General features: G+C 45.7%; 1 protein-coding gene across 1 annotated transcript in view; it reads right to left on the reverse strand.

Annotated features, from left to right (window-relative positions):
* rnf123 (ring finger protein 123) overlaps positions 1-16,380 on the reverse strand; it is a 411,050-nt gene that overhangs the window by 189,995 nt on the left and 204,675 nt on the right. Inside the window, exon 35 of the mRNA XM_079509716.1 lies at positions 4,098-4,182. Within this exon, the coding sequence (XP_079365842.1) occupies positions 4,098-4,182 (85 nt within the window). The remainder of the gene's footprint in view (positions 1-4,097; positions 4,183-16,380) is intronic.

Consider the following 16,380-nt stretch of genomic DNA (forward strand, 5'->3'; position numbering starts at 1 on the left):
CACCACTTCTCACTGTCCACCAGCAACACACACACAGACACCACTTCTCACTGTCAACCAGCAACACACACATAGACACCACTTCTCACTCTCAACCAGCAACACACACATAGACACCACTTCTCACTGTCAACCAGCAACACACATAGACACCACTTCTCACTGTCAACCAGCAACACACACACACATACACCACTTCTCACTGTCAACCAGCAACACACACATAGACACCACTTCTCACTGTCAACCAGCAACACACACACAGACACCACCTCTCACTGTCAACCAGCAACACACACACACATAGACACCACTTCTCACTCTCAACCAGCAACACACACATAGACACCACTTCTCACTGTCCACCAGCAACACACACATATACACCACTTCTCACTGTCAACCAGCAACACACACACAGACACCACTTCTCACTGTCCACCAGCAACACACACATAGACACCACTTCTCACTGTCAACCAGCAACACACACACATAGACACCACTTCTCACTGTCAACCAGCAACACACACATAGACACCACTTCTCACTGTCAACCAGCAACACACACATAGACACCACTTCTCACTGTCAACCAGCAACACACACATAGACACCACTTCTCACTGTCAACCAGCAACACACACACAGACACCACCTCTCACTGTCAACCAGCAACACACACACATAGACACCACTTCTCACTCTCAACCAGCAACACACACATAGACACCACTTCTCACTGTCAACCAGCAACACACACACACAGACACCACCTCTCACTGTCAACCAGCAACACACACACATAGACACCACTTCTCACTCTCAACCAGCAACACACACATAGACACCACTTCTCACTGTCAACCAGCAACACACACACATAGACACCACTTCTCACTGTCCACCAGCAACACACACATAGACACCACTTCTCACTGTCAACCAGCAACACACACACATAGACACCACTTCTCACTGTCCACCAGCAACACACACACAGACACCACTTCTCACTGTCAACCAGCAACACACACACATAGACACCACTTCTCACTGTCCACCAGCAACACACACACAGACACCACTTCTCACTGTCAACCAGCAACACACACACATAGACACCACTTCTCACTGTCCACCAGCAACACACACATAGACACCACTTCTCACTGTCAACCAGCAACACACACATAGACACCACTTCTCACTGTCAACCAGCAACACACACACATAGACACCACTTCTCACTGTCCACCAGCAACACACACATAGACACCACTTCTCACTGTCAACCAGCAACACACACACATAAACACCACTTCTCACTGTCAACCAGCAACACACACACATAGACACCACTTCTCACTGTCCACCAGCAACACACACACACAGACACCACTTCTCACTGTCAACCAGCAACACACACACAGACACCACTTCTCACTGTCAACCAGCAACACACACACAGACACCACTTCTCACTGTCAACCAGCAACACACACACATAGACACCACTTCTCACTGTCAACCAGCAACACACACATAGACACCACTTCTCACTCTCAACCAGCAACACACACACAGACACCACTTCTCACTGTCAACCAGCAACACACACACAGACACCACCTCTCACTGTCAACCAGCAACACACACACATAGACACCACTTCTCACTCTCAACCAGCAACACACACATAGACACCACTTCTCACTGTCAACCAGCAACACACATAGACACCACTTCTCACTGTCAACCAGCAACACACACACACATACACCACTTCTCACTGTCAACCAGCAACACACACATAGACACCACTTCTCACTGTCAACCAGCAACACACACACAGACACCACCTCTCACTGTCAACCAGCAACACACACACACATAGACACCACTTCTCACTCTCAACCAGCAACACACACATAGACACCACTTCTCACTGTCCACCAGCAACACACACATATACACCACTTCTCACTGTCAACCAGCAACACACACACAGACACCACTTCTCACTGTCCACCAGCAACACACACATAGACACCACTTCTCACTGTCAACCAGCAACACACACATAGACACCACTTCTCACTGTCAACCAGCAACACACACATAGACACCACTTCTCACTGTCAACCAGCAACACACACATAGACACCACTTCTCACTGTCAACCAGCAACACACACATAGACACCACTTCTCACTGTCAACCAGCAACACACACACAGACACCACCTCTCACTGTCAACCAGCAACACACACACATAGACACCACTTCTCACTCTCAACCAGCAACACACACATAGACACCACTTCTCACTGTCAACCAGCAACACACACACACAGACACCACCTCTCACTGTCAACCAGCAACACACACACATAGACACCACTTCTCACTCTCAACCAGCAACACACACATAGACACCACTTCTCACTGTCAACCAGCAACACACACACATAGACACCACTTCTCACTGTCCACCAGCAACACACACATAGACACCACTTCTCACTGTCAACCAGCAACACACACACATAGACACCACTTCTCACTGTCCACCAGCAACACACACACAGACACCACTTCTCACTGTCAACCAGCAACACACACACATAGACACCACTTCTCACTGTCCACCAGCAACACACACACAGACACCACTTCTCACTGTCAACCAGCAACACACACACATAGACACCACTTCTCACTGTCCACCAGCAACACACACATAGACACCACTTCTCACTGTCAACCAGCAACACACACACATAGACACCACTTCTCACTGTCAACCAGCAACACACACACATAGACACCACTTCTCACTGTCCACCAGCAACACACACACACAGACACCACTTCTCACTGTCAACCAGCAACACACACACAGACACCACTTCTCACTGTCAACCAGCAACACACACACAGACACCACTTCTCACTGTCAACCAGCAACACACACATAGACACCACTTCTCACTGTCAACCAGCAACACACACACAGACACCACTTCTCACTGTCAACCAGCAACACACACACAGACACCACTTCTCACTGTCCACCAGCAACACACACACATAGACACCACTTCTCACTGTCAACCAGCAACACACACATAGACACCACTTCTCACTGTAAACCAGCAACACACACACAGACACCACTTCTCACTGTCAACCAGCAACACACACACAGACACCACTTCTCACTGTCAACCAGCAACACACACACAGACACCACTTCTCACTGTCAACCAGCAACACACACACAGACACCACTTCTCACTGCCATGTGCACACGTGCATAAATGACACACGCAAACGCTCTCCTTCAGTATTTCTCTTCGTCATGCAGCACACATACAAATGCTGTTTTGACAAAAGTGGGTGTGTTTGAGTGTGGTTCCCATCCCAAGTCCAAGTCTTACCCGTGTCTGCCCGTGTTCTTTGGCACCAGCCACAGCCTTTATGGGTCACTAATTGAATGTCTTGGACACTGGAGCGCATAAACCCATTCACCATTGTGGGTCTGATTGCAATGCAGCACCATGGTAGCTGTGTGTGTGTGTGTGTGTGTGTGTGTGTGTGTGTGTGTGTGTGTGTGTGTGTGTGTGTGTGTGTGTGTGTGTGTGTGTGTGTGTGCGAGAGAGAGATTACATAGACAAAGAAGAATTATCCCTTTCTCTAAACAAACTGCTGCCAGCAACATTAGTGTATCTCTGTAGGTGTAAGAACTTCTCTCTGTCAAAGCATATTCATCCATTCAAACACAAAAGGTCTTCAACCGAGTCAGCACACTGCAGCACGGATTCAAAGGAGGACAAATTCAGAACGGCCAAACTCACCAACCAACCCCTCAAAAGAAACGTTCAACTCGTTTCTCTTAATTTAACTTGGGTTCGAGTCGAGAGCCATCTAGAAGTGATGACAGCAGTAACAATAACACAGCAGTTGGTCTGGAAGCCTCACTGTGTTGAAACACCATGAAATGAAATCCACAAAAAGTGGTCCAAAGGCTCCATTTTAAGGGGAAGACACCCTTTAGATGCACACACACAAACATTCACACCGGAAACACTCACCCCTGTCTCTCTCCGTCCACAAGGATTCGAACCAGGATACCAGTGACAGCGACTAGAATGGGGTAGTGGTCGACGCTTTCCAGTCCTGCAACAAACGCACACATACAGTCTCATTAACACTTTCAACCTGGTGTCCGGATATAATTACAAACAAAAAATGACAATAGTGCAATCGTACGACAACAGTTTCCAGCATTATTGTATCTCTTTTCATGAGGGCTATAATTTTTAGTCTGGCTAATAAGCCAGACTCAAATCACACTGTCGTGCCGTCGGCAGGCAATTTCTTTTTGCCAACGGCTGATTCGGTCTGGCTTATTAGCCAGGCTATATAATTTTAGCCTCACGAGAGCCCGGGGCTTCCAAGATGCTCAACCTCAACCTCTTGGATCCCGAACTCGAACCCGAACTACTGGCTAAAATAGCCTATTGCTTTGATCGTTCATCCTCCCCAGGTGATGACTGATGTTTGTGATCCCCATGGCATTTCCTCTAGTGATATATTTAGGCCAAACATTCCATTTTAAGGGTCCAAGTGTTCACTATCTGAGCATCGTGGTCAAACGAGTACAGCTCCCCCCAGATGTGTTGACCCAGGTGTACGTGACCTTCATCAGGCCAGTGCTGGAATATGCTTCACCTGTCTGGGCCGGCCTCCCAAAACACTTAACCAGAATAAATAGAAACAATGTTTGTATTATTTGATGTTTTACAATGTGTTTGTGATCCCATGGTTTGGGTGTAAGGACATGGTGTGATCCCATGGTTTGGGTGTAAGGACATGGTGTGATCCCATGGTTTGGGTGTAAGGACATGGTGTGATCCCATGGTTTGGTAAGGACATGGTGTGATCCCATGGTTTGGGTGTTTGTGATCCCATGGTTTGGGTGTAAGGACATGGTGTGATCCCATGGTTTGGGTGTTTGTGATCCCATGGTTTGGGTGTAAGGACATGGTGTGATCCCATGGTTTGGGTGTTTGTGATCCCATGGTTTGGGTGTAAGGACATGGTGTGATCCCATGGTTTGGGTGTTTGTGATCCCATGGTTTGGGTGTAAGGACATGGTGTGATCCCATGGTTTGGGTGTTTGTGATCCCATGGTTTGGGTGTAAGGACATGGTGTGATCCCATGGTTTGGGTGTAAGGACATGGTGTGATCCCATGGTTTGGGTGTAAGGACATGGTGTGATCCCATGGTTTGGGTGTAAGGACATGGTGTGATCCCATGGTTTGGGTGTTTGTGATCCCATGGTTTGGGTGTAAGGACATGGTGTGATCCCATGGTTTGGGTGTTTGTGATCCCATGGTTTGGGTGTAAGGACACGCATATCCTCAGGAGCTGCTGGCATGGCGACGAAGGGATCACTCAGTGATCCCTTCGTCGCCGTAGGGCATTCACTTCTAGTCATTTTTACTAGTTGACTAGTTGCCTAGTTTACTAGTCGACTAGTTGTTTAACTACCTATTATGTAAAAAAATTGTTTCTTTGTTTTGTTTTTTTTAATAAATATTTGTACATTTAAAAAATGTGTACATGGTGACTATAACTATAATCTACCTGATCTTGAGGCCTACAAAATCGGGGGGGTCAACTAGTACCAACAAGGTCGACTAGTGGATTTACTAGTCGACTAGTAAACTAGTCGACTAGTTGCTTAATGACACAAAATGTGTAAACCAATGAATGTGGTCGCACAGGCCGTTCATATTGACTGGATATTTCTAGGGAAAATCACTTCACTTGCATACAAATCTAATCAAATAAGAACCGAGGAAACAGTATGAGCACATACAGTTAGGGCATTAACCAAACGTGATTTTTGATAGTCGACACGAATACCATCAAAATCGATTTATAGTCGATTAGTCGGCGGTAAAATATGATATTTTTTTCCATCCAATCAAGCATGTTCTGAAACGGCCAGCGCGAGTGAAGATTTAACTGCAGAACAGAGCCGTTGAATGCAGGCCGAGTGGAATAGTAAGAGAGTGGCGACACGCTTTGATCTCGCCACAAAGCGGGTGCCTATGGGCTATAGTTCCAAACATAGGAACTATCCCATTGAGATATAATGAGCACTTCCGCATTCCATTGTTACAATGGGAGTCAACGCTAGTGCCGCCACTCTCTTACTAGATTACGCTGAATGCCGCTCTGATTGGCCGAAATTCACATCAGCTGTTAAAAGTCAAGTCAAAGTTGCAAGTCCACAATGACTCACGGATGGACGCGCTGTGAGCTTGTAGATCTGCTATTTTTGATGCGCAAGACCTTTCTACGGCGCAGCATAGCATGTTACGTTGTTGAAAATGTTTGTTCAGTTGGAGAGTGGAGAGTAGACGGAGGAGGAGGAATGAACGATGCGATAATTTTCATACAACCCTAAATGTTCAACAACAAGTTACAACCACAGTTCCTTTGTTTTTTAGAAGGAGCTACAAGCTAGGAGGGGGTTATGATTACATACTAGGCTTGCTAGCTAGCAGGCTTGCCAGGCTATGAATCAGATGATCAACTCCTTCACTCCACCGCGACTATTATAACTATGATCGCGCGGCATAGCTGTTTGTTTTTAATAATGCCGCACGCCTGCACTTTTGTTGGATAAGCATGAAGAAAGATTAATAAGAAAAATAATCATGAAATCACGGGAAGAGCTACTGTAGTTTGACTGTCACCAAACTGGATATTATTGGGCAGAGTGAGGAGGGAGTCGAGGGACTCCTGCTATACTACTCTACCGGACGAAACGACGACACGTCTCCAATCTAACTTGTTGAACAAACTACAGTAATAAACTCACCAATAGTAAAAGTATTTACACACTGTAGTTGTCCCCATTGAGCGTATGAGCCTATGAGGCATATGCTGTTTAAAAATCTGTCTTAAATGCTGCCAGTGCCACCGCCGCACACCGCACCTACACGAGTGACGGTGACGGCAAAACCCACGTACAGTCGGCTTGTATATGATATGAAAACAATCAGCCAGGAATGGATTAGTACTTAAGTTGGAGAACTACCAACACAACCACAGAGCTCACAGCTGCATGTCTGCTGTAAAAAAAAAGAAATCATAAAAAATATTAAAAATAATATTAACGATTACCCGATTTTTGATTTACAGTGTCGACTACCGTTTTGCTATTCGACTAGTCGACTAATCGATTTTTATGTTAATGCCCTACATACAGTACGTATCAATCAAATATGCGTTAACTCATACACAGCCTAGGACGACTTTCGCTGACTTTTTTTTCATCTACTAGATGGCGCTCTTAGCTAACCTATGATCCACTGTTCAAAATCTTCAAATCCCAGTGAAGCTACAGTGCCATGAAAACCACGTGGTTGCAAAAATCTTCTGCCACCCACTCCTGTGCTAGAGAGATTTCTAGAAAGTCTCTGTAACTCTCTTCCTGATATCGTTACACTTTTGCCGCGCTAACCATTACATTTTCAATGGGTTTTATAACTATGGAACAGAACCGTTTCAGACACTTTTTCTTTTCTTTTGTTTTCCTCAAAACGAGGGAAACATGATGAGAGAGTAACACTGCTAGAGTATGAGTTACATATACCGTAATTATTGATCTATACGAGCAGTGGATTATTTTATTTTCCATATTGGTTTATCAAGAACTAGGCTATATGTAAGGGATACAATCTGGCGAGTGTAACCACCTCGGCTTCGCCTCGGTGGTTAAACTCCCTGTCGGTGAATTATCTCCCGATAATGACCACCTAGCCAGATATTATCCCGCTTATTACATGGCTAACTAACATAAATTAATACATTGACCCAAAACACAACAAAAAAAGTATTACATAAGTTTGCGCTGGCTGCGTCTGCAGCTGCAGGACTGTCGGAAAACAAGGAAGTGAGTTGATCAAATAGAATCCATTTTCGGGTCCTGCTTCGTCTATTTCTCGATCAAATGTTTTCAAAAACATTTTAAGCATAAGAGCAATGTTTAGCTGTAAATGACATTGTGTGTCACTAGTGTGTGTGTGTTTACATGGCTGTCATGTTGGAAACAGCAGTAAATCAAGCGGGGCACAGCTGGTGCTCAGAGGGTTTGATTAGGCAGCGGTCATTATCGACACATAATTCAACGCTGAATTAAGCGATTGACCAATCAGAATCAAGCATTCAACCAAGCCATGTAATAAGAAACGTTAATTGTATTTAACCACTTAAACCATATCTTGTTGGCCGGGGTCCCCTCCATTTTTCCTCTACACCAAATCTCTTCCTGAAAAATAGTGTGTCGCTTTCAAAATATGCCTTTTGTGTAGCCTCACCTGCGCCGTGCTCAGATTTGCAATGGTTTATTATAATTACATATATTACATAACGTTCTCTCTCGCACGCGCACACACACACACACACACACACACACACACACACACACACACCATGTAATCTATTTAAGCCTAATGACAGTCGCCACTGTCCAAATGTCAGATAAGCAAATCTATTTATCAGGCGAGAGTCAAGACTACCATCATGGGTGGAGTGTAACATATTAAATACTTCACCCCATTTCCTTTTCATCAGTACGGCCACCCTGATCAGCTGAAAGCTAGCGCAACTGTACAGCAGTGGAATGCTCCACCATGTATATCTGATAGAACACTCTTCAACTGTACATCAGTGGAATGCTCCACCATGTATATCTGATAGAACACTCTTCAACTGTACAGCAGTGGAATGCTCCACCATGTATATCTGATAGAACACTCTTCAACTGTACAGCAGTGGAATGCTCCACCATGTATATCTGATAGAACACTCTTCAACTGTACAGCAGTGGAATGCTCCACCATGTATATCTGATAGACCACTCTTCAACTGTACAGCAGTGGAATGCTCCACCATGTATATCTGATGGACCACTCTTCAACTGTACAGCAGAGGAATGCTCCACCATGTATATCTGATAGACCACTCTCTTCTCGGTTAGAGGCCTAACTCAATTTCCTGCTGTGAAATTTGCTTTATCAGCTCGGAGGTTAGAGAATATAGGGCTGGCTTGGATGTCTTCTGACGTTTTTATTTTTTTTGTTGAGGAGACCACAAGCATTGGCTTCCCCCTTGGCCTTTGTCTTTGCCCGTTTCTCCGAGCATACGTGACTGAATAGGAAATTAATCTCCCCAGAAGTGCCATGAAATGCCTGACTCAAATGAACAAAGAGAGTGAGAGGAAAATATCTTTTGGCGAGGACCCTGCACAATCTGTTGTGTATTAGCGTGATGTCCCCGCATTTATTAACCCATTTTGGGCGTTTCAAGCGTTATGTTATACTTTAGATATTGAAAAATAGCAGCGCCACCGAGTGGCGCGCTACGAGTTTGTAGGTCTGCTATTTTTGAAAAATCGTAAAAATGTGGCGCAAATCTTTGAATATATATTCTTTCAAAGTGAATGTTTTTAACTCGGGTCTGAATGGGTTAAAGCCTGAGCACCCACCAATGTGAGACCAAATTGTAATGGAATTATTTGTATTCTCGTGCTAAATTAATCACATTTTGTCATCAGGGCAAAAGGTGCTCAGAATACTAAAAATCACACCTGTGTGAACTGAGTTGTGTAAGGTCTTATATAGACTGATCAACTGTGGTTTGACGTAATGTCAGTGACCATAGTAACCATGCTCATTTTTTTGGGTCCCACGTACAGGTACACACATACAAACATAGATAAAGACAAAGCTGGTTGTTGGAGTGGTTTGCACCACTCACAAATACTACAAAACCTTCCACACGAAAAGTGGTGACACATATTCCATAGGTCTTGAACATGGGTGGCTAAATGGCCTGATAGCACCCCTTACAAAATGTCAAATTAAAGGACCACATAATAGAGCGTTTCAGTCCCGCCCCCTTTCATGACGACGCCAGGCCCAGTCCCGCCCCCTTTCATGACGACGCCAGGCCCAGTCCCGCCCCCTTTCATGACGACGCCAGGCCCAGGAAATGAATCCCAATGCATTTTATTTACTAACCTCCTTGGTCCTCCGAGGAGTTTTTGAGTGGTGCAACCACTCCAAGGAACAGCAATGTCCGTCCTAACCTATGTGACTATGAGTACCAGTAGGGGCTAAAGTGGCGCTGTTGTGCCAGAAACGGAGAGATAGTGTTGCACTGTTGCCTGCTAATTACAGAGAGAGAGAGAGAGAACCCGTTCATTTTCCCCATAGACATTTCAAAACATATTTATTTAAAGACCTTTTAAGCGTCGTACGAAGCCAACTCGAGTCGTGACAAATCATGACAACAAACACAATATTTTGGACCAAACAAATAATTACAAAGAAGAAAAACAACAACAAAAAAAAGTGTTGTAACCTTCCGTTTTACTACTACTACTAATTCTAACTACTTTCTAATTCTTTGTTTGGCCCAAAACATTGTGTTTATTGTCATGATTTGTCACGACAAGAGTTGGCTTTGTACTTTCTGAAAAGTCTATGAGGAAAATGAACGGGGATTTATTTTCTGGGTCTCTCGAGGGGGCGGGACTGCGACGCTCTATAAGGGTTACACCTCCATGTACTAGATTCAGTAGCACGGACTTCATAATAAGGGTTACACCTCCATGTACTAGATTCAGTAGCACAGACTTCATAATAAGGGTTACACCTCCATGTACTAGATTCAGTAGGCCCAGACTTCATAATAAGGGTTACACCTCCATGTACTAGATTCAGTAGGCCCAGACTTCATAATAAGGGTTACATCTCGATGTACTAGATTCAGTAGGCCCAGACTTCATAATAAGGGTTACACCTCCATGTACTAGATTCAGTAGGCCCAGACTTCATAATAAGGGTTACACCTCCATGTACTAGATTCAGTAGGCCCAGACTTCATAATAAGGGTTACATCTCGATGTACTAGATTCAGTAGGCCCAGACTTCATAATAAGGGTTACACCTCGATTTACTAGATTCAGTAGCACAGACTTCATAATAAGGGTTACACCTCGATGTACTAGATTCAGTAGCACAGACTTCATAATAAGGGTTACACCTCGATTTACTAGATTCAGTAGCACAGACTTCATAATAAGGGTTACACCTCGATTTACTAGATTCAGTAGCACAGACTTCATAATAAGGGTTACACCTCCATGTACTAGATTCAGTAGCACAGACTTCATAATAAGGGTTACACCTCCATGTACTAGATTCAGTAGCACAGACTTCATAATAAGGGTTACACCTCCATGTACTAGATTCAGTAGCACAGACTTCATAATAAGGGTTACACCTCCATGTACTAGATTCAGTAGCACAGACTTCATAATAAGGGTTACACCTCCATGTACTAGATTCAGTAGCACAGACTTCAAAGAAAGCACCATGGGACCCATGACCTGAACCCAACAGGAAGTCAGTGATGTATTGTGATATTATAATGTTTTTCTTTTGCCATTTACAGGGGTCGTACTTAAAAAAAAAAAAAAATCACATCCGTGTGAACTGAGTGGTGCAACTCCCCTCTCCCCCTGCCTCTCTCTCTCTGTGTAATTAGCAGGCAACAGTGCAACACCATCTCTCCGTTTCTGGCACAACAGCGCCACTTTAGCCCCTACTGGTACTCAGTCACATAGGTTAGGACGGACATTGCTGTTCCTTGGAGTGGTTGCACCACTCAAAACCTCCTCGGAGGACCAAGGAGGTTAGTAAAGGACCAAGGAGGTTAGTAAAGGACCAAGGAGGTTAGTAAAGGACCAAGGAGGTTAGTAAAGGAGGTTAGTAAAGGAGGTTAGTAAAGGAGGTTAGTAAAGGAGGTTAGTAAAGTCCACCTAAGCTCACTGAGCATATATATGTATACTGCACGTCGTAAACAAGACATTAACCCCTTGCTTAACCCCGGCATCCATATTCTGGTCGAAAACATTAGACACAAATAGTGGATCTAAAAGCTATAATCTCTTACAGGAAAAGGCGAACTAAGAATAGAGTGTTAAAGTTGTGAAAGGATGAAACGTTGACAAACTTTAGTTTTTGTTGTTTGGGGCAAAAAATCCTCATCCAACGGATTGACCAAGACTGTCTACACTCTACAGGACAAGAATGAATATTGACCCCAGACTGTCTACAGGACAAGAATGAATATTGACCCCAGACTGTCTACACTCTACAGGACAAGAATGAATATTGACCCCAGACTGTCTACAGGACAAGAATGAATATTGACCCCAGACTGTCTCTACAGGACAAGAATGAATATTGACCCCAGACTGTCTACAGGACAAGAATGAATATTGACCCCAGACTGTCTACAGGACAAGAATGAATATTGACCCCAGACTGTCTACAGGACAAGAATGAATATTGACCCCAGACTGTCTACAGGACAAGAATGAATATTGACCCCAGACTGTCTACACTCTACAGGACAAGAATGAATATTGACCCCAGACTGTCTACACTCTACAGGACAAGAATGAATATTGACCCCAGACTGTCTACACTCTACAGGACAAGAATGAATATTGACCCCAGACCGTCTACAGGACAAGAATGAATATTGACCCCAGACTGTCTACAGGACAAGAATGAATATTGACCCCAGACCGTCTACAGGACAAGAATGAATATTGACCCCAGACTGTCTACAGGACAAGAATGAATATTGACCCCAGACCGTCTACAGGACAAGAATGAATATTGACCCCAGACTGTCTACACTCTACAGGACAAGAATGAATATTGACCCCAGACCGTCTACAGGACAAGAATGAATATTGACCCCAGACCGTCTACAGGACAAGAATGAATATTCAGTGTTCTGTTCTAGGCTGCCAGTCGAATCTTGGATCATTCAGATAACATTACACACGTTGAACGCACAATCACAGCTGGCATGCACACAGCACACCACCAAATTGACCATGAACGGCAATAATGTTGACCAAATCACATACTGTACAGAAGCAGACGGGTACTAATGGCAAATTAAATAAAAGGTGACATTTCTCTTGAAGGTCAGCTGCAGTAAGCGAGTTGTTGTCGTCCTCTGTAATAAACATCAACACATTACAGTAGGTTTCCCAGCACCGTGGATGAACAGGCCAACGTAGAAATGCAATTTTCAGCAATGCCTGCGTTCCCAAATTCAATCAGCACAATGTCTACACCGATATATCACACCCACCAGCGCACCCATGGCTGTCACACACCGTAAATAATCAAGCCTTGAATAACCAACAATGTTTGGGGGAAAAATGCTGAATTAATTAAAAAGATTATGTACTCGATTATATTCAATTAGTAGCCGTAGTTAGTGCATGTCAATTCAACTAACCCATTTTGACCTGAGATCAGATTCTAAAAATGTCTTCTACATCCTGACAGTTTTCTGAAAAAGCTATGTTTCTATGTCAGTCGTTCTTCGATTTAAAAAAAAATAGCAGACCTACAAGCTCGTAGCGCGCCACTCGGTGGCGCGCTACGAGCTTGTAGATCGTTTGTAAATTTGTTTCTATGCAAAATATATTAATAATACTAATACTAATAATAAAAGAATAACAAATATAAGAGTGAAATTTGATTATAATTTCCACACACACACACAACTTAAAATTAATTAGTCTACTTGTATTCATGTGGTACGTATATGATTTTTGACAAACTCAACGGCCTGGCTCGACCCATGATTAATGTATTCAGAGACATACCGTAGCAGCAATCTGGGTTCTGGGTACCGTACTCTTAATTAGAGAAACGGCACTTCAATCGTGCCGTGTCACAATTGGCCATGATTAGCTTGGGGGGCGTGTGCTGTGTATCACACAATGGAACTTTAATTGCCAGACTTAAAAGCATGCGTGTGTGTGTGTGTGTGCACGCGCGCGTGCGTGTGTGTGTGTGTGTGTGTGTGCGTGCGCGCATGTGTGTGTGTTTGCGTGTGTGTGCACGTGCGTGCATGCACACACAAGTCAGAGAGAGATAACAGACAGAAGAATTATCCCATCTACTAACTAACTGCTCCCAGCAACATGAAAGTAGCCTTGCCGAGCCATGAGGCCCATATAGGGCAGGAACCTATCTCCTGTTTCTGTAGCCATGTGGCCCATAGGGGCAGGAGCCTATCTCCTGTTTCTGTAGCCATGTGGCCCATAGGGGCAGGAGCCTATCTCCTGTTTCTGTAGCCATGAGGCCCATAGGGCAGGAGCCTATCTCCTGTTTCTGTAGCCATGAGGCCCATAGGGCAGGAGCCTATCTCCTGTTTCTGTAGCCATGAGGCCCATAGGGCAGGAGCCTATCTCCTGTTTCTGTAGCCATGAGGCCCATAGGGCAGGAACCTATCTCCTGTTTCTGTAGCCATGAGGCCCATAGGGCAGGAGCCTATCTCCTGTTTCTGTAGCCATGAGGCCCATAGGGCAGGAGCCTATCTCCTGTTTCTGTAGCCATGAGGCCCATAGGGCAGGAGCCTATCTCCTGTTTCTGTAGCCATGAGGTCTATAGGGCAGGAGCCTATCTCCTGTTTCTGTAGCCATGAGGCCCATAGGGCAGGAGCCTATCTCCTGTTTCTGTAGCCATGAGGCCCATAGGGCAGGAGCCTATCTCCTGTTTCTGTAGCCATGTGGCCCATAGGGCAGGAGCCTATCTCCTGTTTCTGTAGCCATGAGGCCCATAGGGCAGGAGCCTATCTCCTGTTTCTGTAGCCATGTGGCCCATAGGGCAGGAGCCTATCTCCTGTTTCTGTAGCCATGAGGCCCATAGGGCAGGAGCCTATCTCCTGTTTCTGTAGCCATGAGGCCCATAGGGCAGGAGCCTATCTCCTGTTTCTGTAGCCATGAGGCCCATAGGGCAGGAACCTATCTCCTGTTTCTGTAGCCATGAGGCCCATAGGGCAGGAGCCTATCTCCTGTTTCTGTAGCCATGAGGCCCATAGGGCAGGAGCCTATCTCCTGTTTCTGTAGCCATGAGGCCCATAGGGCAGGAGCCTATCTCCTGTTTCTGTAGCCATGAGGTCTATAGGGCAGGAGCCTATCTCCTGTTTCTGTAGCCATGAGGCCCATAGGGCAGGAGCCTATCTCCTGTTTCTGTAGCCATGAGGCCCATAGGGCAGGAGCCTATCTCCTGTTTCTGTAGCCATGAGGCCCATAGGGCAGGAGCCTATCTCCTGTTTCTGTAGCCATGAGGCCCATAGGGCAGGAGCCTATCTCCTGTTTCTGTAGCCATGAGGCCCATAGGGCAGGAACCTATCTTCTGTTTCTGTAGCCATGAGGCCCATAGGGCAGGAGCCTATCTCCTGTTTCTGTAGCCATGAGGCCCATAGGGCAGGAGCCTATCTCCTGTTTCTGTAGCCATGAGGCCCATAGGGCAGGAGCCTATCTCCTGTTTCTGTAGCCATGAGGCCCATAGGGCAGGAGCCTATCTCCTGTTTCTGTAGCCATGAGGCCCATAGGGCAGGAGCCTATCTCCTGTTTCTGTAGACATGAGGCCCATAGGGCAGGAGCCTATCTCCTGTTTCTGTAGCCATGAGGCCCATAGGGCAGGAGCCTATCTCCTGTTTCTGTAGCGTGAGGCCCATAGGGCAGGAGCCTATCTCCTGTTTCTGTAGCCATGAGGCCCATAGGGCAGGAGCCTATCTCCTGTTTCTGTAGCGTGAGGCCCATAGGGCAGGAGCTTATCTCCTGTTTCTGTAGCCATGAGGCCCATAGGGGGCAGGAGCCTATCTCCTGTTTCTGTAGCCATGAGGCCCATAGGGCAGGAGCCTATCTCCTGTTTCTGTAGCCATGAGGCCCATAGGGGCAGGAGCCTATCTCCTGTTTCTGTAGCCATGAGGCCCATAGGGCAGGAGCCTATCTCCTGTTTCTGTAGCCATGAGGCCCATAGGGCAGGAGCCTATCTCCTGTTTCTGTAGCCATGAGGCCCATAGGGGCAGGAGCCTATCTCCTGTTTCTGTAGCCATGAGGCCCATAGGGGCAGGAGCCTATCTCCTGTTTCTGTAGCCATGAGGCCCATAGGGCAGGAGCCTATCTCCTGTTTCTGTAGCGTGAGGCTAGCCTGGCTAATAAGCCAGACCGAATCAGCCGTTGGCAAAAAAGGAATTGCCTGCCGGCGGATTACGGTCTGGAGAGGCTCAATTGTACGCTCATTTCCTACACTAGAGAACTGGTGTGGCCAATCGGGACACGGTATGCAATATGGGCGGGCTTTGGTACAGTGACGTTCAATGCTTGAGACCTTTGACTGACAGTAGCGCTGACCAATTGCGTCAAAGAGAAAATGTTTGAACCCGCCCCCCGGGAAACAAGA

This window comes from Electrona antarctica (genome assembly GCF_951216825.1).
Source record: "Electrona antarctica genome assembly, chromosome: 9".
Taxonomy (NCBI): Eukaryota; Metazoa; Chordata; class Actinopteri; order Myctophiformes; family Myctophidae; genus Electrona; species Electrona antarctica.